Source organism: Dunckerocampus dactyliophorus, chromosome 19 (genome assembly GCF_027744805.1).
Source record: "Dunckerocampus dactyliophorus isolate RoL2022-P2 chromosome 19, RoL_Ddac_1.1, whole genome shotgun sequence".
Taxonomy (NCBI): Eukaryota; Metazoa; Chordata; class Actinopteri; order Syngnathiformes; family Syngnathidae; genus Dunckerocampus; species Dunckerocampus dactyliophorus.
Genome location: NC_072837.1, coordinates 7,036,374 through 7,063,692, shown reverse-complemented (window position 1 = coordinate 7,063,692; position 27,319 = coordinate 7,036,374). Strand labels below are relative to the sequence as shown.

The 27,319-nt window shown below is 41.4% G+C and overlaps 2 protein-coding genes across 12 annotated transcripts in view; one reads left to right on the top strand and one right to left on the bottom strand.

The window, feature by feature from the left end:
• Positions 1-27,319, top strand: part of LOC129172721 (disks large-associated protein 2) — a 73,916-nt gene that overhangs the window by 20,576 nt on the left and 26,021 nt on the right. For 3 of the 5 annotated variants that reach the window (XM_054762740.1, XM_054762741.1, XM_054762739.1), the window contains exons 2-5: positions 9,341-10,494; positions 14,165-14,382; positions 16,116-16,275; positions 18,373-18,592. In XM_054762740.1, coding sequence (XP_054618715.1) covers positions 9,412-10,494; positions 14,165-14,382; positions 16,116-16,275; positions 18,373-18,592 — 1,681 coding nt within the window. In that variant the 5' untranslated portion in view covers positions 9,341-9,411. Of the gene's footprint in view, positions 1-9,340; positions 10,495-14,164; positions 14,383-16,115; positions 16,276-18,299; positions 18,593-21,196; positions 27,265-27,319 lie in introns of those variants that run through there. The other 2 variants (XM_054762744.1, XM_054762743.1) reach the window with 2 other exon arrangements.
• The window catches only part of LOC129172722 (cytospin-B-like), a 95,462-nt gene that overhangs the window by 42,155 nt on the left and 25,988 nt on the right, over positions 1-27,319 (bottom strand). The gene's annotated exons all lie outside the window — the stretch shown is intronic.

Sequence of the window (27,319 nt, the reverse complement as noted above, 5' to 3'; positions counted from 1 at the left end):
TAACTGACAGTCTATCCATAAAATTCTTCATCCTAAAAAAATACACTTTGACACAGGTCCCCTCCCCCCTTCTGTCCTTCCTATCCGGCGCAGTAAGAGGAAGACAGATGAATCAGTACATGACTACACAGGCCGATTAGGAGAACAGTCTACTTCTGAATGTCCACACATGGAAACACCCTTGAGTCCGAAAATGATGGCATTGACAGAAGCAGCAAAAACATTTGAAAATTGTTATCATCCATCTTGAGCTGCAAAACAATTGCTATTACTGCCCTTGGATCCTTATGGTAGGAATCTGTTTATGTCCTTCAAGATCTGCACAGACGTACTACATACAGTATTTAGCGAATAGACTGGCTGACGAGAACATTCGTCATTTGTGAACTGATCATAGCGAGCAGCTAATAAGCAGAAATGCAGCTCTGCTAATGATGATTAGCATTTGAGTGCAGCAAAGCTATGAAGTTCAAATCTCTCATCAGTGCAAAATAATGTTTCCTACTGAGCGTGATGGAGGTTAATGGGACCGAGGCTGCAAGACTGACAGGCTGAGGTGTGTGTAAAAATATTGCCAAGCGGTGTGGCAAAACACTTGGAACAATTTTTCTTTTGGGCAGCATCAATATTGAATGGGTTGCCACTAGCCATTTCATTTTTTTTAATCAATGCATCTGTCTGTAAAAGACAGCGTGAGTCACAGTGGATCGTGTGTTTTGTGTCAATGTGGACGCCTTTCCAGCTGTATTTTTCACTTTCACTGCCGCTTCTCAATGATGGTATACACATGCCAATGCGCTTGGCACAACTATTAAAACTAATGCAGTATGTTACAACGGCACTGGAAAATGTGTTTATGAGGATTATAATTTGCCGTTTCAGTTGGATGTGTTTGAGATTTATTTTATTGGAAGCGGGGATCTGTGGTGCTGTACAAACTTTACTAGGGTTTATGACAGACGCTACACTGCATCTTGTGCACTCCATCCATCCATTTCCAACATGGCTTCAGTGTTATGGTAAGGCTTGATGGACTCCATCCTGGAGTGGCTGCTTGTCATTTGTAGAACTTTGTGAACCACTACACTATCAATGGCCCGCCCACCTTGCCTGGCCAACCCATCCATTTTCTCTACCACTTGTCCTCATCAGCATCACAGGTGAGCTGGAGCCTATCCCAGCTGGCTTTGGGCGAGAAGCAACGAACACCCTGGATTGGTCACCAGTCTGTCCTGTTACCACACCTCATGCACACCTGGTCTGCCAGAGAATAAGAAGATGTAGCAGGACGGATCAGTGCCGCCAACTTCATGACATTGTCGATATACTGTAGTTAGAGAGTAATCAGACCCCTCTAGATACCCTTTTTAAAAAAAAACAAAATCAATGAGAGACAAATCTAGTGAAGAGACTTTTGGGGACTAAAACAGACAGGCTGTAAAAAGGGTGAGATGTCACCTGGCATTTAACTGGTTTAGAGTGGCAAAGTTAAAGATGTTTGTGTTCAAGTTAAAGAACACAACAGTTTGTCTTCCATTTTGTGGATTTAATCACCTGTGGCAGTGTTGGAGAAACATTATTATATTACATTATGCATAGGTTTCACTTTAGCGTATCATAGCACATAACTATGGTGTGTTCAAGGAGCACCGAACAAAGTGCGAACTCTTAATGCTTTGACAAAAAACATTATCAACGATACAAAGACATAAACATGGGGAAATTGGGGGCTTTCAAACTGAAGCTCTGACATGAAAGCACAGATCACTCTTCTTAACGAGCAGAAGGTGCTGCTGTGAGCCCCCCCCCCATTTTAAAGCACTCACAGACGGCTCCGTTTGTGACATTAAAGAAAACAACAAAAAGAAGCGACAGAGGACAGTTAATTTGTAGTTCTAATCATATTTGTTGTGCTTTTCATGGTTTTTACGCACTCTTTATTCCTCGTTACTCACCCGTTATTCCGAAAGAGAGAGAGACAACGTTTTATCAGAATTAGGACGCCGTTCAATTCTGGCACGGATTCACCAAGCGTTGGATTGTTCACCCACTAATAGGGAACGTGAGCTGGGATTAGACCGTCGTGAGACAGGTTAGTTTCACCCTGTTGATGTGTTGTATGACGAGTTTAAAACATCTTTCTGTGCACTAAATATCCCATTTTACACGTTTCTATATTTCTGAGGTATAACGTGTCAGTGTAGTTGCTGTGTGATAAGTTTAATGTTGTTTGTAAGATGACACCATGAGCCAGACTGTTATACTGAGTAATGACCTCCTGCAATTTCCAATGAGTTCATTCATAGCTCATGATTGGCTTCTGCCAAAGAGCTGACTGGTCATCACAGACTCATGCGCGCCACAATATGCCATTTTATGACGTGGATATGTGCGGCTTATACACCGGTGTGGCTTATATAAGAACACATCTGGGTTTTCCTTTAAATGTAGTGGGTGTGGCTTATACAATATGGGACATGCAAATGCGTCATGGTCAATTATGCAAATTAGACGATGATGTCATTACATCACACACAGTCCGGTGGGAAACACTGTACTGTACAGACAAATAAGCATTTACACTCACATCCATACGAGTTACCCAATTTACAGTCTCCAATTAACCTAACATGCATGTTTGTGGACACATGGAGAACATGCAAACTCCACACAGAGATGTTTCAACAGAGATTCATTCTCCATTGTGCTGACTGTTATATATCCTACTTATACAATAAAGGTTGACAGGTTTCAGCATACAGCAACTGAAGCGTTCTTCAAGGGCAAGAACGTTTACAATCCGTGTAAAATACTACATTACTAAAGAACAAAGCAGACTATGTCTGACTGTGGTTGTAGTACCTAAGGCAGTGAAGCTATTAACTTGTACAGGAAAGGAAGCCAGGGTGTGATTGCAGGACAGGTGTAGCCTCAGACGCAATGATTTATATTCCATAGTGTACTGTATAATGCACTCCCTTCATACTGACACCACAAATTGATTTCTCGGGATGTGATAATTACATTTCAGCAATTCAGTGTCATTCATCAGCCAGTGAATTGGAGCAATTACAAGAACGATCACAGCTAAACCCCTTCAGGCATGTTGCCCCCGTGATAATGGCAGCATGGTAGAACATGTGGTTAGTTCATCTACCTCACAGAAAGGGTTGGGTTGGAATTTGCATATTCCTCGTGCTTGCAAAGGTTCACTTCGGGTAATCCAGTTTCCTCCTACAGTCCAGAACCATGGGTTTTAGGTCTAAACTGCCCACTGGAGTGAATATGACGAGGACATTTGAAAGGTAACTGCCTATTTTAACATATTTAAGGCGCGCCGTCATGGGGAAGCAGCCATAAGTTGTCCTGCCACAACTCTCGACGCTTCTCGTGCACTGAACAAAGCATACGGCATAATATGTTTTTGTAGACATGCTGGTTCATTGTGTGGCCTTGCGGCAAGAACTGGGACGATGCCCCTCACAACGACAGCCCTGAAACTTTTCTGACACACTTTGCGTATGCGCCCTATGATTGGTGCTGTACAACCATACTAGGGTGTATGGATGAACACCGCATAGCTAACATCTTGTCCGTGCCATCTATTTGCAATATGCCATCAGGGTAATGGTAAAGGCTAGAGCCAATCCCAGCTGACTTGAGACGAAAGGTGGCCTAACTTGCAAGCATGTAGTATTACACAGTAGACATAATGTATTAAATCCTTGTCTAAATATTAAAAGCAGCTGCTTAACCCACCTACGTACAAATGCTAAAGTGTACCTGATGTCTCATTACTTGAACTCACATATTCTTTGTTGAGTATGACTCATACAATGGAAACATTCTGGATGAGCAGTTTCAACATTTACTCCTTCAGCTTGAACTGAGACGACTTCATACTCTTAAATGTTCTTACTTTACCTTACTAACCTTATTACCTGATTAAGACACGATATGTCTCAAGCCAGTCTTTCTGTGACGTGTTTGTGTGACCAGACAGTAGTGCAGAAGGCTTTATGGACTGATGCGCAGTGAGTACTGATGGATTGTAAGATCCATATTTGGCCATTGAAGGGCGTAGAGAAGAGACAGGCTGTGTCCAAAGTGTGAGGCATCACTGTGGCAGTCGGCGTCTGCCTTCTGCACAGAACAGCGGTGGGATGAAGTGGGCGGAAATGAAATGGTGAATTCATCCTGTGCTGCAAATTTGAATATGATGTTGCGAGATCTAGCACTCATTCCACTTATGTAACGTTTACTGCAATTCCTGTCTGTGTATATGAGTCCAAGCTACTACTTTTTAAGCTCACGTTTTCTCCCAGTGATGATACACTATGATGACACACACAAAGATGCTCCGTAATGTCCAAACTTCATCTTAACAAGACATCATTCTGTCCTTCCTGCATTGTGGTAGCAGTTTAGGGAAGGTCCTTTAATATAGGATGATTGTAGTGTTGACAAACTTGTCAACACTATCAACACCGGTGATAGTGTCGTCCGTGTGTTCTGCGTGGGAGCAACGTCAGTGTTAATTTAGGTATTCTGACTTAGACTAAAATTCGACTTACAACGCGTCGTATGAACAGAACTTGCTCGTAATCCGAGGACCACCCGTGTCTGTTTCTGCACATACAGATTGTTACGGACACTACATGGCTACAACACCGCACACCCACTGAACTTAATGGTGATAATACCAACACATCACAAACACACTATTAACACCCACATCTTCTGGCAAGGATGATACTTTCCCTACATTTGTTTCTACATACAGTAGCTGGTCACAGGGAAGCTGGAGTCTATGCCAGTTCACTGTGGGTGAGAGGCGCGTTATACCCTGGACAGACAATTGTTGACAGGCACATTCACAATTTTAGTGTTCAAATAAGTACCAAATTGACTGTCAATGTTGGTGTATCCAACGCCTCCCACCAACCCATATTGTGTTTAGTTTTTTTTTGTGGTTATTATAATATTGGCTGAGAAAAGTGTATGTTGTGGCTGTAGGTGTATGCTGTGACTGTCACAGTATCCTCAGTAAGCAAGGATAATTTGCATTTATTTACTTGTTTAAGTCCATGATAAGTCTTACACGCCATACAAAGGTACCTGGTAACCACATCCAGTTTTTTAGTGAAATGCACTGGTTAGGAAGAGTGTCTCAGCGAGTAAAGATGATCAAGGACATATGCTTTGTCAACAGCGATCAATAAATTACCATACAGAAAACATTTTTCACTGCCATGATTCATGCTCTACAGTTTGGCTGCCTGTTGCGTTGTGCCTCCCTGCGGCATTTTGCTAGCTGTGTATTGGTGTGGAGGAGGAAGGCTTCATTTATGCCAAGTTATGCAACCATCTTGGGAAATGCACGGCCAGGAGACGACTGTAGCCTCGTTACACAGCTTTAGCAGTCAGCAGCACACTAGTTTCCCTGCAGAGCAAAAGAAGAGCATGCAGTGAGGCTTTCCCCTCTCCTTTTTTTTCTCTGCTACACTAGCAATCATGCCACCTCCCCCCTCTGTGTGTGACATCTTTCTCAGGATGAAAGTGGGTTACAAGCTGCATCAGGTGCTGACAAAAGCACATTTAAGGTAGAGGGGAAATAGCCGATGGCTTTTACACCACACAATAGCTGTTGCGTAAGTTGTGAGGCAAGAAATCTCACATGCGTGTTCTGGAAGCGACAGCAGGTAATTCAAAATGCCAAATACACTATAGCGGTGAAAGCATTTGGATATCCGCAGGAAGTGAAAATGGAATACAACAGGGAATTGCACGGCCCCTTTGCAGCTATACAGTGGATCCCCATGCGTTAGCGATTCAGATTTCACAGCCCTGCAAATTCATAGGTTTTGGTCATCATTTTTTCACACACACATTGGTAATCTATTAGGAGGTGATAATGGAGATAAAATATATATAATCATGAATCATTACCAAAATTACAACAGTCACGAGTGAACAATTGCAACTGAATAGAGAAGGGGAGGGAGCTGAATCTAATAATTACAACAGTCACTTTTATTGCAAATGTTGATCTGAAATCAGAGGAGAGCGACAATATCAAGCTAGCAGAAGAGTTTGGAATGGGGGAGGAGTGAGAAGTGTGTCAAAAATATTTTTATGGGCGTATTAATCACTTATAATTATAATTAACTTATAATTAACGATATGGAGCACCTACAGTAAATGGTCTATCCCAGTGGTCAGCAACCTTTAGCTTCAAAAGAGCCATTTGGGCCCATTTCCACTAAATTAAAACCCACTTGGAGCCACAAAACCTACTACCTATACATTTATTTTTAGATTTTAACACTACATACAGTACATTGTTTCTTAAACGTACTGCCACGGTTATTTTCTGTCTTCCTGCTCCTCCTGGTAGAGTGACGTGCCACACCTGTTGCTACCTGGCAATCTTAAAATCACTCTTTTCCCCAGTTTGGTGCGGGATGATTCTGTCCTGAGCCATTGTGTTCCCACAAATCTCCTTCTCCGCCATTGTTGTCAAGTATTTTCACGGTTCAGTATTTTTGCGCCCACACTGTTCCGGATTAATAAATAGTCACATCGGGAATGGATCGCTGGGTGAATACGATGGCGCACATACGTGTTCCTACGTGACACACAGACGAAACCACCTTACACACCAAACTACAGAAGAACAAACGCTTGCGCATAAGTCAGTCATCTTCTGCTTGGCCGGCTTGTCTAGACTTATGGAGAAGTGGAATTACTTCTGCGAGTCATTTTGGAGTATGAGACAACAAAATATCAGGAGAATGTTGAATGGGGTGAGTCATGCCAGTCGAAGTTGTTGACTTGTGGGCTTGTCACGTGACGGCAACTGGGTGGTGTCACCGTTTTCATTAAGTAGCGGTTTGCTTGTCTACATGGAAACAACAACCCGGCGCTATCAGATTTTCCCACGCTTGAAGCCTTGAAGCCATTTAAAAAAAATACTGTTTCAGGCCATCCGGAATGCCGTTTCCATGTGAATGAAAGCCTGAAACGATAAAATACTTTGCCGTTTTTACCTGAAAACGTTACCGTGTGGAAAGCCCCTATAAGAGCCAGAACCCTGATCTATCGCAACATGCATCCCTCCATTCATTTTCTATACAGCTTGTCCTCACTAGGGTTGCGGGTATGCTGGGGCCTATCGCAGCCGTCTTGGGGCGAGGGGCGGGGCACACCCTGGACTGGTCGCCGGCCAATCGCAGGGCACATATACACAAACAACGTTCACACTCGATTATATCCCAACAAGACAGATAATCTGTATAGTGCATTACAGTAATATTTCTTCCCGTTTTCTGCATCCACATTCTCTTTTCTTCTACATGTTCCAAATCTCCTCTCACACCACAAAGAAGTGCAAGTTTGTGCAGAACATTCCAGGTAAGGCAGACCTACAGGCTCCAAGCCTAGCTGAAAAGGAAGGTCTTTGGGGTTCTGTACGTGACTGAGCTTAAGTACTTTTCAAAAGCCTGAAATGGGTGCTCTTTTGGAATCTTAAATTGTGTGGTCAGATGGAAGTTCGCTCAAACAGACACTTGACAAAAACTCCACAGGTCAATCTGGGGGATGATAGAGGCTAACTCTGCTCTATATCAGCTTATTGCACAGTGAGAGTGGGCGGTATTGTCCAAGACAGAGCTCACAAACCTCCCCTCTCCTACTTCTCTTACTGCCTGCAGGGCATCCAGACGCAGCCAGATGACACAAGTTTGTTTTCCAGCATCCGCTACCTTGATGTCACCTCCTCCGCACACATAATACACTACACTGACCACTACGCATTAGCAAATACCGCAGCCAGTCTGCTGCAAATATTTAATAACCTGGACCTCCTTGGGATGCATGTATTTTTGCTGTTATTCGAGAAAATGAAATGTTGAAGTTGACGGCATGTGCGTCATTAACCTCTTGTTCTGCTGGGAAATATGCTCCAGGGATTTTCAGTTTACTAATGAAGGTGATAGTTGATATATACAATACTTAAGCTAAACACTCAGTAGAAGTGTTTATCCATCTGTCTGTATTTTAGTCGGACACTCCTTGGGTTATGGAGGAGGACAACACAATAGGAATCATACTACAATTTTTGTACATTTGAGTTTTAGGTGGATCTTTTGGAATGGATGAATCACAAAAATTGAGACAATTTCTTATTGTGTATCATTATCACTGGAAGGTGAGGAACATGTGACACACCGAGCAAGAGAACACTGACGTAATTTAGGCCAAAAAAAGGTAAAATTTGCTTAAATATTTTCAAATAATAATCGTCCATATTCAATCACGAAACAGCATGATTAATTAATTAATTAATAATTTTTTGAACAACTGTGATAGAGTGAAGCCCCAAAATTTGAAGCCCAAAGTGGCAAGGAATGACTATACTACAAGATACAAGTATTTATATTTCATCAGACACTATTAAATGCTGATCATGTTCCATAAAAATGAAAATATAAGCAGAACATTCACGAGTATTTAGCACTTGATTTTTTTTTATTTGTTGCGTGCCTCCAAATTTAACCTGAACAAAATGCCAAACAATCTGCAATGCAATACGCAGAAGATCGTCCGTATGGCAAAATAAGCGCAAGTGGCTTTGTCCCATTTTGCACAGTACTGTGTCCTTATCCTTTCCTGTGTGGCTGGGTTCCACCCCAAACAACCTTGAAAATCCTGTTACAGAACTGAGGTTTTTCAGCAGTGGTTGCCATGACAACTGTGCAATTTATTTCTGGCTCTTTTCAAATGGTGTGTGAGATCAGAGATCCCGAGCATTATGTAAGACGGAGAGCACTGTTCTACACCGGGGTTTCCTGCTGCAGAGGAGAGAAGTAATTAATGAGCTCATGGTGCAGGTAACACGGTGGGAAGTTGGAAATAGCTCATTTGAATTTACTACCCACCTTGTAACCACTCGATGGTGGTCGGAAAAGTCACTGTTTTCATCTGGAGTTGCTCCTGATTATTAGTTCTAGCATATTGTTTAGATTTTTGGGAGTTTGACACAGAACATTATAATTCAAGTTGACACATTTCATGTCCAAATGTCTCGTACTAAAAGAAGGTAGAATTAAATAAATACTTAGCATTTCTACTTCAAAAGATTAAACATCATTTTGATACTTTTGGAGACTCATTTGAAACATGACTTTGTTAAAAAAAAAAAAAAAGAATAATTGAGGAATCCAGCTTAATGCACTAAAAGGGGTTGTGCACATTTAAAACAATACGTCAAATGAAAAAACTACAGCCTCCTTACTGTTTTTCTTACTTTTTGGTTTTCTTTCTTTCTTCTCCAAAACAGACCAAAAGTTTACACCTTGGTCCCGGTCTCGAAAGTTCAATGAAGGCAGACATCTTCCTCCGGCCAGGAACATGAAGGGCTTATCGGGCAGCCGCTCCCAACACCAAATCCCTTTACCCCATGGCCTTGACTATGACCCCCATGTGCATGACCTCCATGGGCACCATGGCTCAGACTCCCGTCACTCCTCCTACCTGCTCAGTCCAACAGAGAGCTGCCCAATGGACTTCCAACATCGCTATTCACCACGCAGTTCCATCCATTCCGACTGCATGATGATGGCCCCGGTTATGATGCCTCCCGTCCCCGCGTCTGACCATATCTCCAGCAGCACCTTCCCCAGAATGCACTACAGCTCTCAATATTATGACTCCGCCACACGGGATGACTGCGTCGCCATCACAGCCTCTGCCACATCACCGGCAGTCGCCGCAGCTGCAGCTGCGGCCGCCGCCTCCTCGCACCACGCCGGCACCAAGAGCAATCGCCTACCTGCCAACCTGTTGGACCAGTTTGAGAAACAAATGCCACTACACCGGGATGGCTTCCACACATTACAGTACCAGCGCACATCCACTACCGCTGAGCAACGCAGCGAGAGTCCAGGCCGCATCCGACACCTCGTTCATTCTGTCCAGAAGCTCTTCACAAAATCCCACTCCCTGGAGGGATCGTCCAAGATGAACGGCACAAAAGGCGACATTGTAGGAGGTGGAGGAGCAGGGAGTTACTATCATCACGGCCATCAGCCTAACAAACATGGTAGCAAGAGGAGCAAAAGCAAAGAACGTAAGCATCGCTCCGGCGGTTGGTGGAGCTCTGACGACAACCTGGATAGCGACAGCACCTACCGCACTCCCAGTGTCATGTCACGGCACCACGGAGAACACGTCACCCACTGTTACCCAGATTCCATACATGGACACCACTTTGGAGACCTGTCACTCAAGACCTCCAAGAGTAACAACGATGTTAAGTGCTCAGCGTGCGACAGCCTGGCCATGGCGCCCGAAGGTAAATTCATGAAGAGGAGCTCCTGGTCTACACTGACAGTTAGCCAAGCTAAGGAGGCCTACAGAAAGTCATCACTCAATTTAGAGAAAACCATGATGCACCCAGACCTCAAGCCTTCACGAACCTGTCATTATCTGCAGGTGAGTGCCACCAGAAAAATACGCAACACATAATAAATGAGAGAAGCCGCAGGTCAAATCGAATGCAATGAGTCACAAATGTTAATAAAGGTCTCCCAAGGCAGAATATTATTGGTAAAGTGAAAGGGAGAATGCATAAGGACCTGAGCATGACCAATTTGACAATGACTGAGATCAATATCTAAAAATCCCAAGCCAGCTTCCTTTGAATAAAACAAAAATCATGCAAGTGATGTATTGATTAGTGATCCAGCAAAAGAGGCCTTTCGGTTTCCTCTGTAATTTCTATTTGTCAATTACAGTGTCCATGACATAGAGCGGCCAATATATTTAACCAGGATTCCCTTTTGTGTGTGGACTCCTCTGGGAACTATTGTGTTTTTCATAGCTCTACTGAGTGAATCATTGTCATGGTGGCACTGAGAACAAAAAGCTACCGTACCAAAGCGTCACAACCAGCAGCGAGTTCCAGGTTCTTTCCTAAAAAATGAAAAGGAGTGCAAAAATAGAAAATGCTTTGGATCTCCAGTGTCTCAAATGTCTGCAAAAACACATTCAAAAGCCAAGTGTGTGGACTCCTGCCTTAGGTTTACTATTTACCACTCAAATAAGTGCAAGTAGTGAAATGTACTACATATAAAACACTATACTTTTCACCACGACAAAGTTGTTCATCCAGAATATCCTGCAAAAAAAGGATAGAAGGGGAAACCTAATGACATTGTGGTGCCTCAACCCATCCATGATTCCTGGCCATGATTTAAAAAAAAAAAAAAAAGTGGTTTGAATATCTGCATGCACATCCAGCTGAAGACTCCAAAGTAGCAGCCGTTGAAAAATCGTCAATACAGCAGCTCTCTCAAAGGCGTTTAACAGGCTTTGTGTGTCAGCTGTCAGAGTACCTCCAGCTGCCACCTGGCCACATTTAGCTCGTTCTCATGAGAATCTGGTAGGACTTCTGTCAAAAAGCAACACACAGTAATTACTTCTGACATAATTTTAGGGTTAAATAAAATAGCTGTGATTTTTTTTGACTGTATGTATGACGTTATACATGTTCAATGCAATTAATTTTCAGTGGAGCACTGCATTTGGAGTCAGAGTTTACAGGTAGAGTCAAACATGTTGAGTTTTCACACTTTGTTCAGTGCTGCTTGAAAGCACAATAGTTTTTGTGAAAGTGAAAGTGAAACATATTTATATTTGCTAGTGGTCCGGAATCGTAAAAAGTGGGGGGGATCTGTTGTGTCACAGAACCCCTTTGGATCTTAAATTTTATGTCGACGAAAGCAGTCCGCGACGTATAGGCACTTTTTAGTAGTGATAACAATCCAGTGGACCGAGACTTGATGAGCTCTGTGACATGAGTTGTTGACATAAGTGGGACCAACTTAACCGGGCTCAACTGTAGTAAAGAAATCTCAACGTCATATAATAGAGGAGAAACATATTTAGTTTAGCTACACTTTTCCCAAGATAACACTTCACACAGAAGCGATAAATTGTCTGTATTTTCATACGGTGGCCTTACACTGTGTGTTCCTGACTTTCACGCCCAGCTCAGGCTCGTCGTCAACCGAGGAAGTGTCACACGACTGAAAATAAGAGTAATCAGCCACTCGTCTCAGTGCAAAGGCAGACAAGCTGTATGACTGGGTAAAGTGAGTCACTGTTAGAGTATTATAGGGACAGTGCTGTGCCTGGAGCTATTCCACTGTGCAGTGGACTTACTGCTCCATGTGCACCACACATTGATGCTGATGTTTCCTGGGTCAGTACAGTACAGTGTGTGATCCAGTGTGTGATCCAGTCTCATCAGTAACGGCCCCAGGTAATTAAATAGACATTTGTAGTAGTATACCACAGTTACTTAGGGTGAGCCGTATGCTCTTTACAAAACACACCAATCTTATTAGACTTAACTCCCAATCACATCCCGGCACCTGCATTTGGATATCTGCCAATGCCGATACTATTCCAATATCAAAGCTCTGTTTGCTTTAATATTATTATTATAGCATCTGTAGACACGAGGAGGTGACACATCACAGACAGTTGCACAAGACAGAACTCTTAACAGCTCACGTAACTTCCGGATGGCGACATTATCATTATTGTTGATTTTATATGTTGCTCTAACAAATTCCTCTCTACAGGAAAGTATGATATTGTAGCAACTCTGACATTTTTGATAGTGTTAAGACTTTGTGATGTCCAGCTGTTCTGTGTGGTCATGAACGCGCCATGAATCGGTAGAGCGCTTGTGTGTGTGTGTGTGTGTGGCGCAAGTGAGTTCATGTGTGGCGACAGCTATGTTCGCTGATACTCTTGGCCACATTTGCTGATGACACGAAAACACAGATGCGGCTCATGGATCGCTGCACATGATATCTGCAATTTCCGATACAAAAATTACACTGGTATAGGAACCCGATACTGAATCGGATCGGCCCCATCTCTACACTATTTTCTCGTGTATCTGACCACGTCCTTTCAACTTACAGGGTTTATACAGTATGTACAGTCATGAAAAAAAAATATTGGACCACCCTCTTTTCTTGTTCATTTTAATGCCTGATACAACTAAAGGCAATTTTATTTGGACAAAAATAACAATGACAACAACAATAGCTCATAAGATTTACATTTTTTGCTAGTACAAACATAAGTGATTTTGGTTATCATCAAGAAAACGATGCAAGTTGTTAGATATCAGCTCTTCAATTCAACTCTTATGAGCTACATTTGTTATCATCATTATGTTTGTCCAAACAAATGTGCCTTTAGTTGTACCAGGAATTAAAATGGATCAACAAACTGAAGAAACAAGGTTGGTCTAGTCAATTTTTCCATGACTGTACTTCCCCAACTTGTGTTCACAAAAGGAATGAGATATAAGTGAATAATGAGATTAATAATGGTCATTTATTATTGATCCTTGTAAAATTAAATCTAAAGTGCCTCATGGCAGCCAAGTGACAAGTACAAACTGCTGCACGACATTTTTTTTTCACAAATGTGGCAAAATGTGTTATCGATACACTTCAGTTCAACTCTCACAACTGAGTGATCCGACCGCAACGATTCAACACCAGCCAAAAGCGATGCTTATTAAGACGACAGTATACCCGAAAACTCTGTATAACTGTATGAAAACCGTATGCCTGTATCCCAGATATTACAAAATGAATAAATGTTTACCATTTAAAGATTGTGAAATGTTCACCAAGAAGCAGTCAACTAAAAATGCAAATGTACAGACTGACGCTTCATTTCTGGAAAACAAAAACGTTTACTTTTCGCGTTCCACTTTAGTTATGTCCTTGCCAGCACCGTTGCAAAAAGTGCCTTATTACAGATTCAGATAGGAACTGAAGCAGACTGCGTCGAATTCTCATGGGAGTGCAGAGAGAAACTGTTGTGTATCAGTTAAATGTTCTCTTTACAGCAAAACCAGCAAGAGCTTATGCAACTTATGTCTGAAACAGGCTTCACACTCATTTGGCTAATTAGGCCGCATTGTACTTGCAAATGATATCGCTAGTTGCCCAAACAGGTCTCATACTTGGTCTCATTGAGGGAAATTGCATCTATGCTCTATTGTTCCTTAACAAAGTATACTAAATAGGCTGAAATGCGGGATTCATAGAAGCTCATTCTTGCCCGCTAGGTACCTCAAGATGAATGGGGTGGATACCCCGGCGAGAAGGATGAGGAGATCCCATGTCGGCGGATGAGGAGCAGTAGCTATGTCAAGGCTATGGGAGAGGTGGATGATGATAGTGGCGATTCTGAAAGCAGCCCCAAAACCTCCCCACAAAAAGGCATTAGGCCGGATGCTCTCATCCTCAAGTCGGCCATGCAGAGACCCCATTTCGACTCCCAAAGGTAGGTCAGGTTCTGTCCATGTGTATCACTTTATGCAATGTTGTGTTATGAACCAATCAAGCACGTATTTGCCAATTATATTGATTAGTAGTTTAAAACGTTGTTGTGCTGTGTCCACCACCATATAGGGTTTGTATGTATCGTACTAGGGATGCGTACCAAACTTACCCACCGAAAACATATCCGCCCAAGCCAGTTTTCCCATGGGGAAAAACTACACATGAAGATGCAGAGCTTTCGTCCTGACAGTCAACACTCACTGACATGTTTGTTTGACAACGTAAATTCAAATGGAACCTTGCAAAATGGAATGCGCTCACAGAAAGGGAACGCAAATTATACGTCACAAACGCCAATTCCACCACTTTACAACAGTGTTCTTCTGCATGTCACAAAATTCTGTAAAAATAAAAAGGCATTGAGATTGGGCCTCATTCACCAATGTCTTCCTAGGAATCTTCTTCGATTTTCTTGTAAACTGTTCTTAAGAGGGTTCTTAAGAAAACTCTATGTCAGATTCATAAAAAAAAAACCAAAAAACGGAGAATTGTTTGCAGCTGTGTTCTTAAATTGATGGATCCTATCTCCTCGTAAACTGCGTGTGCAGGTGAGCCGAATCAACATGTGATTAGCATAGGTAACAGCCCATAAAAGGGCATGAGACTGCAGGGTCGTGAACAGACGCAGATTTCAAAATGGAGATACTGCTGGAGAAAATCTGCCACAGGAAAAAAAGAACTACTGTATTTGGGTTGATAAACATATGCATGTAGACATGTATTTGCATATGGTTTTATTTAACGTGTTTATCTAGGTGACTGTTTTCAGGCAGTACAACTCTCAAAAAGCCAAATGTAAGAAGGCAGGACGGAGTTGTGCATCTGACATCCACTTCTATTTTTGCTGATATCCTCACAATGGGGTCCTTCTGTGGGGCCACTTGTCACATTGGCAAATACATTAGTTATGTCTTTACAGTATTACAGCGTTTATTGTTGATGTCCGATGAAAACCTACCAGTATCTTTAGGTACTTTTAACATTAGATTACCCCGTGTTCTACTGCATGTCCTGTTAAAACTACGTAGCCAAACAACCATAACAAAAAACATGCATAAAGTCACAACGGTATGACAGTTTTGTGATATATTTATTATGTGACAAAACTCAAAATTACCACGAAAAATGCCATCTGCTCGTTTAAATACATTTGTTATTTTATATTTTCCTATTTTTACCAGCTGAGATGTCACGAAAAGCTTCTAAAATGTAGCACTCACCCACACACGCAGATGGAAACAAGCTGCATAGGGATGGTGCATCAGACGCATGTGCTGTTAAATAATGATTTTGAACTATATGATTTCTCTATGCTTTCCGATGCCGTTTTAACACGGGTCCCTGTCGTTAAGCTCAAGTGCACCGAACTACACCATAGTTCACTTTCAAGAAGATTGAGTGGTCTCGGTCTCAGGTTTCGAATGATAGTGTCTACACTTGCCAAAGAAACCATATGAACATTATTATGCAATCCCAGACGTGAACCACCAATACAGGATACCCCCCCATCAAAACCAGGCAATATTACTATTATTATTTATTATTACACCCACTACAGTATCCTATCAGGTTGACTTCAATAGACTCATTGTCTTCCATTACCAAATAAAATGGTTTTTATTTGACACTCCATGCGTGGCTTCTTCTCCATCCTTACCCCCTATCTTTATTCAGCCCGGGGTACCGTTTGCAAACCATGAGAGATATGCGGGCCCACCCGAGTGTTACGCTGGCTCCTGCCACCACCTTTCATCATCCGCCGCCCTTCCGCTCTCGCAACCAGAGCTACATGCGCGCTGTCAGCACCCTCAGCCAGGCTAGCTGCGTCAGCCAGGTGAGTGGTAAACATGCATGTTACACGGAAGCAATTTGCAAATACTTGTATCATATGAACTGCTTGTGTTTGTGGATGTTTGTACAGATTTAAACACTGAGCGAGCCATACTGGAGGTCCACTGTTGGTTGTGTTCTGCAGACTGAAATTTCGTTATTTGACTGAAATTGATATTTAGCCGTTACCTCCCTGTGAAATATCACACACATACTTTGAAACTGCTTGTTTTCTGATAACGTTAACGTTGATGATCTGTGAACAGTTGCAGAGAGAGTGCAAATCTGCATGTCTGGAGGAGGCCGCTGAGACACGATTAATCACTCACTTGTCGTCACGGCTTGACAATTAATTAGCTTACTAACATGTCAAAACAGCGGCTTGTTACTTGCGTCAAGATGAGATTAGTGGCTAGGCACAGGGGCTGTGAGACGAAGCTTCATGATTAACCACACATCAACATTTTCAGGTATTTCCCTTTTCATACGCTGCTATCAGTTGCTATCGAGACTGTTCTGGAGCTCCTTTGGACCCTGGTGGTTGCTACAGTAAAAAGATTTGTGACACAAGTCCAAGTAAGAACAGGAAAATATCATTTGTGCAAAATCTAAAACAATGGTTGTACAAATCAGTTTGCATTTGTGGATGCTACGGCCTACATTATTAGTGAAAGTAAAAAAGTGTGAATCAATGACACTGAAGAATAGTATAAATACAGTGAAACCTCGGTTAGCGTACGCCCCGGTTAGCTTATTTTTTGGTTTAAGTCGAAAATTTAGGCGAAAAGTTTGCTTCGGTTCAAGTACATTTCCCGATTAGCGTACAATAGCGTCTTGTCGTGTTAACACGTTGCATGAGTCCAACTGTGTTTGTAACGTATTCGTCACGGAACCAGAAATAATTTTCTCCCAGTTCCGTCGCCCTTCTATGACATCATTAGCGGTTCACTCTGTAGTTCTTTGCTAACTAACACTACAAAATAACCCACAAAGGAGCCAAAGAAAGTTGAAAGTACCAGCATTTACCTAAAGAAGGTGATAAACACTACTGAATCATCGGTTTTCATGAGTGATACATTCCAAACATTTGAGGAAAACCGAACTGTACAAAAACCAAATAAACAAAAAAAATACATTTTATAGAGAATAATTATAACTTTGCATACAGAAAACAATGGCAAATAAATGACAAATGACATGGATAAATGAACATTTAAAATGGCTTTTACCTTCATTGAGGACTTGTTGGCGATTTCTTTTTGCTTCGCCAGGATGGAACTCATTGTTGATGCGGACATCCCCGCCACATCGGCAGTGCATGCGCCACTTTCGTACTTTGCACTCGCAACTTGGGTTATTTTGCAGTTGCACTTGATTTTTTTTTTTAAAAAGCACAAAAAACAATGGATTACGCAGCATTTTTTGGATGAACGTCTATGGTGATGTGCACTCAACAAGAAGCAAACAAAGACTGAGTCAACAATGCGCGTGATGATTTGTTTGGCCGTTGGAGTCTGTGAAATAATACGCAAACGGACAAGTTTGCTGTGTACAATGTTTGGCTGTACAAAAACTGAGACAGTGTACGAAAACTGTAGACGGAATTTTGATGACAACTGAAAAGTAGGGCGTACGAAAAGCGAAGTTTTACTGTACTTTAATGGTCAGTTGACTAATAAAATTAAATATATTGTTTTTCACACAGTTAAAATGTGTAAGTGTGTATGATTCCAATTCCAGCATGTCCCCGTCTGTGATTAGGACAAAAAGACAAAATAACACTAAATTTGTAACAGAAAAGAAAGTCAATTATAATAATGTATATATATTTTTTTAATAAAAATATGCATTAGTTTGGAAGGAAAAGGTTGTGTAAAATGAAATATGTTGTGCAATACAAAGTGACCATATTTCTGACTGTGTTTTGCTCTGTTTCATTTGATCTTGACATTCCTGCTGTTTAAGTTGGTTCGGAATTGTCAGTGGCATGCCCTTATGCTAACGCTCCTTCATATTTGCTGTGCAAAGGGGAAGAATCAAAGTGAGAAAGAGAAAGGAAGAGGAAAAATTAAGGACTGCTATTCCTGTTTTTGTCTCTCAGGTGAGTGAGACTGAGATCAATGGCCAGTTTGAGTCAGTTTGCGAGTCCGTTTTTAGTGAAGTAGAATCCCAGGCTATGGAGGCCTTGGACCTGCCGGGTTCGTTCCGCACTCGAAGCCACAGTTACCTCCGTGCAATACAGGCTGGTTATTCCCAAGATGACGACTGCTTGCCTTCAATGACATCCTCCACTGTCACTTCAACTCTCAGATCCACAACAGGTAAAACAATAAACCCGTTAAGTGAGAGAGGGCCTAGACCACATATCCTCATGCATCCTATACATGCGCACAATCTTGACATACCTACATATGTACAGTGGGGAACCCTTGAATTTCTTGAGATGCCGAGCTGTTTTTTCTCTGGATGTTTTCTTGCATTGCCCTGATTGCTTAGATGAATTTGCTTGCGTGTCAGTTTGCACACTCCATGCATCATTAGGTTATGCTGTTGCCAAGCTCTAGTCAGGCAAAAGGGTGGGAGGGTTTCACACACTTTACCACCACACAATCCCACAACATGGCACAGGCACATTACAAGGCATGTCTAAAAGGAAAAGGCCCTGAGCATGTGAAACTGTGGTGTTCTATGTACAGTATACACAATGTGTTGTCAGTCTTAGGAGGGATGAAGGGTGGCATGGGCAAGGGGTCAGGGACTGGTAAGGATGAAACATATTTCCTCAGAGAGAATAAACTACCTGTACCTCCCTCTGCCCTGTTGCACCTGTATATTAATATATAATCATGTCATTGACAAAATACCAACATAACTTTACATTTTAAGGTAAGTTAACAAACATATACATGCTGGTTGCACAAAAGAACCATTGAGAAGTCAAGGATGGCATTGAGTATTTGACATATTGCTGTATTGTGTTGCATGAAATCTTTGAAGACAACTTGCAGTCCAAATTACCTCCAGGACCACTGGCTAACCGAACTGGTTTGAGATAATCAAACCCCTAATGATATTTTCCAATTTCAGGATTCTGGTATGGTTGTGTTGCTCTTGAAGTGCATTTCCACAGCTTTATGCAACACAGTATTTGCAATATGAAACGATAGGTTTGTTTGTGCAAGCAGAGAATTCCCTCACTAAGTGGATTTGGTGTTTGCCGTCAAGAGTAAAGCTATGAACCCTATTGAAACATTTTTTTTTTCTTTAACTATGTGCACTTCTGAATGCCTTACTTATTTTTTTTATTGTTGTTTACTTTTCTGTCAATTCCAAATGTTCAATTAGGATTTTTTTTCTTAATCTACCAACTTTGAATTCTTCTCTGTGACAGAAGCACTGAGGATAAAGGAGTGTTATCCAATCCCACCGTCTTATTTGCTGAACTTGAAACAGGCCAAACAAGTCATTTTTGAAGACTGCCGTTATGCATTAATCAGAAATTGGCAACACAGAGGAAGGGCTCCCCTGGTTGTGCTTAGGTCCGTATGTCTCCTATGATGCACTACTCGCACTGTTCCGAGGGAATAGTGACCTAGACATTAATGTTACCTATACTGGCTGGGACAAAGATCGATTCCTGCAATCAAGTTTTTGATGCTAGCATACGGACCTAGTTTATGTCTGAACTGTAAGGGGTCTGTGAACATATCCCCCTGTGAGGATAGTGGGAGGGGAAGGGATCCCATGCGGTGCTCTGTAAGGGCAGATGAACAGCAAACCCCTCTCCATTTGACCATCCATCTCTTGAAGGATAACCAGGGGAAAAGAACAACTGGAGGCATCAGTGATGATTTTTGCAGGTATTTTAATACTGAAGCATACATATATCTATGTATATGTGTTTGCACTGCCTTCTCAGTGAAAAAAATAGCTATTAACTTGTAGAGCTTTGTTGGTAGAATAACTCTGTTATCTTGAGCAAACAACTCACAACAACTCAGATTAAATTTCCTCTTAAACCCGTGCTGAATCAACCACAACAGCAGCAAATGTAACACTGACTTTTGTGAGTTGTTTGCCATGCCGGTATTACGGGTGCGTAGACATTGGTAAACATAAATGTCTGAGAGATGTATACTTCCAAAAGGTCGAAATGTTTTCACCTCGCAGTCATAGACTCGCCATTGTCTCAGATGTCTCACATGTGAACGTTATCTCTTTTTTTTTTCTTCCCATGAAAGTGTGGCGTTTTTTTTGTAAATGGCCAGGAGTGGCAAAGTCTACATCTCGGCATTGCGTCTGTCAGCTGTCTTTGACTGTGGGATTGCAGCTCTCCCTTGTGTAGCCCTCAAAGTAGGGTGGGGAGGTGTCAAATCAGTCACCTTGGACCTAATATGTTCAATAGGGTTCATAACTGCTTCTTGGTCCAGCGGGTTGTGGATATTACACATTCTTAGCATCTTTTCGTTTGCACAAAGTGGCACAGTCACTGAGAAACATTTTGACAAATCAATTCTCAAAGTCGACGATTGATGAGTTGATGATGTTTGATTCCACTCTTTTCTGTGCTGTGCAGTGAAAAGATGGGAAGAAGCTCATTATTCTTTGACATGACTGAGAAGGCAGTGTAAAAACATTGGGAAAAGCCTACACTATGTGAGTTTTGTTTGGTAATGGTCTACACAAACGTGTACACAAACCGACAGCACCTTTTACTACCACCTATTACCACATGTCTCCATAACTGGAGAACCATTGGGTTTTATTGTGCATGTGTCTGGAACCACCTTCTGACTCACATATTGTATGTTTTCCATAGATATGTGTAGTAGATGCTTTCATTGACAACCCTGATGAAATCACACTCCAGCTGTTCCTTTCACCTTCCATTTCCCTCTGTTTGTATATTCAAATCTTTCTTCCAGAGGGATATGATATTGTGGATGCAACGTCATTTCTAAATGACGACATGATAGAGGACGATGACGGTGCCAGCTCCTCTGCTTATGCAGAGCTGGAGAGGCTGGAGAGAGAGACGGCGGCTGCTCGTAGCCAGCACAGTACGAGCTCCACCGTAACGGCCATCTCGGTGCCTCCAGCAACACCACCTTCATACAGGGTGCCCAGTGCCTCACCCATAGCCACCACTGAGCCACCGGTCCCTCAAGCGATCCAGGCCTTCAAGGAATCTGCAAATATGGTCGCTGCCTTCAACATGCAGTGGAAGGATGAAATCTCAGCCATGCGGTACGAGCTCGCAGAGCTACGGCGAGACGTCTGTGGGGAGCTGAAGACTTTCAACAGCAATTTCTTCAACTTCACTCAGTGCTACAATATGTGGACATTGTGTCGGGAGCCATGCAGCGACAGCACCACACAAACAGAAGACAGAGTGTCCATAGGAATCCAAGCAGGGTCCAGCTGGTCCATTCGGCATAATTTGGAGGACAAGTCAGTGATGTGTCAACCCGAACCGGCACCCTTTAGTATCATGGATTTAATGAACCCACCTCGAATTGAGATCATAGAGGGAACCCCCGAGAGCACACCAGAGGGTTCAGGCAGTCCTGCAAGCCCGCTTCCAATAGAAGACTTCCCATGGGAAATAACTAAAAAGCAAAGGGTCCCTAAACCGCAGGAAATATGTGGCCACACAGGCGGTCACAGAAGTGCCAGTCTTGAACTGTGGTGCAGGAAGTACACCAGTGGGCCCATGTCATATATGTCTATGTCATTCTAATCATTCCCATCTTTCACACTACAGGCATAGATGAGCAAGCCATGGTAAAACCTTGTATTACATATAAAGGCTGTTGTTCGTCCCTTTACTCTTTGCAGACACAGTCTGTCATCTGTCAAACAGGTAACTTAAGTTCTTTTAACAGCCTTGGAATCCAAGAGACCGCTTGTTTTTTCACCTTCAGAATGAGGTGACGCGAATGTGAGCAGGATGGTAGCTGATCTTGAGATCAACAAGTGCCGACGAGAGCAGCGTTGTCTTTCCTGAGTTGTCTTAAATAGCCAACAGACAAAAAAAATTGTACCCTCGCAAAAAGCTGAGGGTCACTTGACGCTAAAACTCAATCAGCCATTTTGAGTTGCATCTAAACTCATTGTCATTCCAGTTTCTCTTCATGTAGAAACCCTCTCTTGAGCACCTAAGTATACTGTGAATAACTTTACAAACCCTAAAAACTGTTTTCTATTGAATTCATTAAAATGATGACATTCATTTTTTAAATAAAGTTTGCTTTTCAGTTATTCTAATCAAAGCCTTCTGTCTCGATGGCCTTTGGTTTTACTCATTTTGTAAGCACATTTCGAAGATTTCTAACATTAAAAATGTTTCTGCTGTTGAAAACAGAAAATATAATATGATTACTGATATACAAAAGATAATAAGGCTACAGGTGGTCCTCGGGTTATGAACAATTTCCATCCCAAAATGTGTTGGAAGTGAAATTTCTGTATAAGTTGGAACTCATACAAAAAGTAAGACTTAAGTCACTCACACTGTACACATGTAGACATAAAATACAGTAATAAAACACTAAATACAAGAACTAAGTGAAACGGTAATAAAACATTAAAAAAAATAAAAACGCTACTTAATTACTGTCGCTTTCATAGGAGCAGATCCTTTAACATGTGCCAGGATACTGTAGCGACCTGGCAAGTATGTGTAATTTGAAAGAGTTTGTGAGTCCCGTCCTGTCCTGTCTGTGAGTCCTGACTGTGGGCAATGACTGCGTGGATGAGGGAGGACGGCGGTCCCGTACAGAGAAGACAGTTGACTTTGCTGATGTTGTTTTGGCGTGGTTACGGCCGAAAGTAGCCTGTTTTGTTTTTGCAATAAAGAAATTGTCTATCGACCACCTCCTCGCCTGCGTAGACATACAATATGATCTTTATCTTTAATTATGGCGAGACAGTCGAGTGTTGAGCGTAGTGTAGCGGCACAAGAGCGGCACATGGTGTATTCTTGCACCCTGACCTCTCCTGTTGTACGGACCAAAATTACGTTTTTAAGTCATTTATGGGAGTGCCTTCATAACCACAAAACGCTGGAACACGTAACATTGTAAACAGAGGACCACCTGTAATGAAATTAACAGTCCCGTTTAAAAAAAAAAAAAGCCTCACTCTGTAATAGGGTTTATGACACTGTAGCTTGAGGTTATGAACCTTCAAAATGAATGAATTTAAATGATGAAAATAAGGACGGGTCTTCAAATTGATCATACAGCATAAATGTAATGGCTTCAATTCATCCGAGCACAAACTACTTTTATGTTGTATCCATGTATTTGTATTTAATGTACAAATTTGTAAATAGACAAAAGCTTATATTCAATACATGTACTGGTTACAGTTATAAACATACTGTGTTGAATCAGCTGTGAGATGGGTTAGTGAAGAGTAGTACATCTGGTTCCAAACCAACCACAGCACCTTTCTTCTCTTTGAGGCCTGCCGCCATTTATTTCATCATGTCCATCACTTGGTTGGTAGCAACGATCGCTGAAGTTTTGGTGAAGAGTCACAACAATCTGTTTGGTTTTATTTGTTTTGGTGCATGAGCATACACATTTTTAATTAGAAAGGGTAGAGCTTCAGCCAAATTCTAACTCAACTGTCCTGCTGCTGAAAGATTGGTCCCCAACCATAGACAATCAAAGCCGCTGAGGGTCTCTACCTCGCCGACAAGTCCCCAGAGGTGCAGTATGGTACCAGTGAATGTACTAACACCGCCCCACTAGTGATGGCTAAGTTGGGCTCCTGACTAACCTTAATGGGTCTGAGTCACTGTTGAGTTTGTCGGCCAAGACCTCGCTTATACATATAACAGTAGTAGCCTGTTAGTCACTCGCATTCCCTCCATCCACTCCATTGTCCCATTGTGCCAAAATGGTGTACCAAAGCTAATAACGAGGTCCAAGGAACTGAGGCCGAAAGCAACCATCTCCATGTTTGTAAGCACTTATTTCTGGACTATCACAGGATCATGAAATGTGTGATGTATCACAGTCCTAAGTGAAATGTGAACCTGTCAAAGAGACTACTGAGCTGCCTTGAGAGAGAACGGAGCTTCTTCCCCCTTTGTGCGACCAAAAGGCAATAGTTGCAGCAATTTGTATGTAGTTTTGAAAGTAAGTCTGTACAAAAGAAAAAGTTGTTACAAAGTTATACAATAAAAAATGCAGACATTCCACGGAGGGATGGGCGGTATAATTGATGAACTGATCGTTAAGTATTGATCGACTGTGTAAAACTGTTGAATAGTTGACTCTTGAAGTGACTGAATTTCCAATGGGAGTGCACCACTCGGCTGCAACTAGCAGAGGCACTGTTGATTCAGTCTGCGGATTAAAGAAGAACAACACGCTCCACTGAAACAGAAGTTCAGTATTCTCTGCTAACATTAATGGGACTGTATGAGGCGGATAGGTAAGACGTAACGCACGCACGCTCATCAGTACTGTTTGTTGTCAGATAATGATAGCGAAGTGGCTAATTTATCACCAAATTTTAGCTATGAAGGAATGAAAAGCCTATCATAACCACACAATGACTCCAAATCGTCGGTCGCTTCTCCGTGACTGCTTTTTGCGTATGTGCACCCACCACAGACATGTATGTGAACACCAGACAGTGACAAGTGAGCCATGAACGCCAGTTATTTCGAAAATTTATGACAATTTTTCTGCGGTTTAAATTATAACTGTTAAAAATGTAAAATCTGTTTTTTTAAACCACCATTGGTAACATATGCTATCCGGCGGTTATTCCGTTGTTTTGGTTTAAAAAAATGTAATTTGAAGCGAGTTGCATACATTTCCTTTAAGAGAAAATATTTTTAAATAATTTCCTTGACTGACTTGATTCCCTTGACTGAAAAAAATACTGCTCAAGTAATCGATTGGGTTGTTTTTAAAAACCATATTTTTATATTAATTATAGGTGGGCGAATACAGTGCTAAGTAAATAGACTGTGTTTCTGATACTGATACCATACTGCAGGTAGAATGAGGGCTTGACTGTCTTGTTCTGTAGACTGAATCAACAGCACCTCTGATGGCTGTAGCACAGTATCGCACTCCATGTTTCCCCCATCTGCAAAATTCTTAACAATAAATAAATGGATTGGTTATTTTCCCCAATCCTGGGGAGCAGCATTTACAATATGATTAATTCAGTTCTTGGCATTGCAAGATATCTTTTCTTGTTATGTATGGCAGCAGAAGGGTGTGTAGATGAGCAAAACATGATTCACTGTTGCATTGCCCACATTTGCAATACTGAATATTTTTCATTGTTTGAAAAAGAAAAAAAATCAATAAAAAGGTGGGTTTTTATTATTGAACTGAGGGCATATGACTGTGAAAATATTTAGCTTATAAAGATTTATTATATATGTACACATATACAATATGTTCAAAAATGAAAAGTTATTCAAGGGAATTGCAATGGCATTTCTCTCATATTTTTCTCCCTTTGCTTGGGGAGTGCAAGGTAATTTTAAGGTGCTGGCTAATCATGATGTCTCCAATCTATATTCATTCATTCTATGCAAATCCTTGGTTTTTGGTGTGTTTTTCCGTCATCTAAATATATGAATTTGCTTGTGAAGGCTCGTTTCTTTTGGTGGAACTTTCCTTCATGATTATGTTGTTATGAAAATGACTTTTTTTTGGTCTACCACAATCAAATCCTTAGATGTTGAATTTCTTTTGTAGTAGCATCGTATACTCAACGTTTTTTTGTTTTGGTTATTGTTGATTGCAAATGCTGTGTAAAATCATATTTTTCTAAAACGATGGGATTTCGAGTTATCTCAGTTTCATCTTAGTGTCATGAGTTTTTCCAAAGAATGTAAATGTCCCTTGATATAAGTGAAGAAATGTAGCAAAATAAGATGGATTGGACGATAAAAGATTTTAGAATGCAAATATAAAAAAAGAGACACACTTAAAATGAGAGAAAATTGACAAAGTGTATTATTTTTCAAATGAATGATATAACCATTTGTCCGAGGTGTGCTCGGTTTATCCATCCCATTGGATTTGTTTGGGATTCCAGTGTTTCCCATGCATTCATTTATTTGTTGCAGCCCGTAAGCACTATTGCTCTTCTCAACAAGCAGCGAGTGCTGCTGTGGGCCCCTCCCCCATCTCAAAGCACTCACAGACGGCTTTGTCTTGTTTGTGACATAAAATAAAAAAAACAAAAAGAATAACCCGAACGCATAAAGTTCATTTGTAGTTGTAAACATATTTGTTTTGCGTTTCCTGTTTTATTGCCCAGTATGTGTCAAAACCAATCAAAATTTGACGATGATGGCATTACATGATCCCCCCCCACGCCCCAATGCCACAAATAGGTTACAGTCCTGTGGGAAACACTGGATTCTGTTGAGATTATGTACCCAGAGATCCAATGAAACAACTGTGCCACATATGTGACATCCAATTATTAGGGCAAACACTTTTGGATAGATATCATTTGCACTCAAAACTCCCTGAATTGAATCCCTTGGTTCTTGTCCTGTATTTTATTTAAGAGGAAACGTGCTTCTCTGTTTTGCATCAGTCATGACGCAATTTTCAGGGATCTCAGACTGCAGTGTTTAGTCAGAATCAGAATATGTCCATGTCACAAAACATCCTTTTTGAACACAATTGTTTAGCGTGCATTTCTTAGCTTGTGCTTATTTTGTATATGAATGAAACATGTACGTAACACTTTTGCTTTCAAATTCGGTTTGCTTGTTGTGGTGTTTTTTTTTTTCTCTCTCTCTGTGAATTCTTATTCCAACATTTTCTGGCCTTATGTATTTTTCATAAATTGATATAAAACACTGGATTAAAATTGCTCTCATTATGTTTATGTTGATGATAACAGAATGGGGGTCATAGCTTTACAATGACATCCAACAAGGAAGTTGCACACAGTGAGTTGTTTACACCAAAATACATGAAAACTACAACGCATGAGAACGTTTTCACTTGAGCTTTTTCTACGTGTTTTGCTTTTCGGGCAAGCTGTCA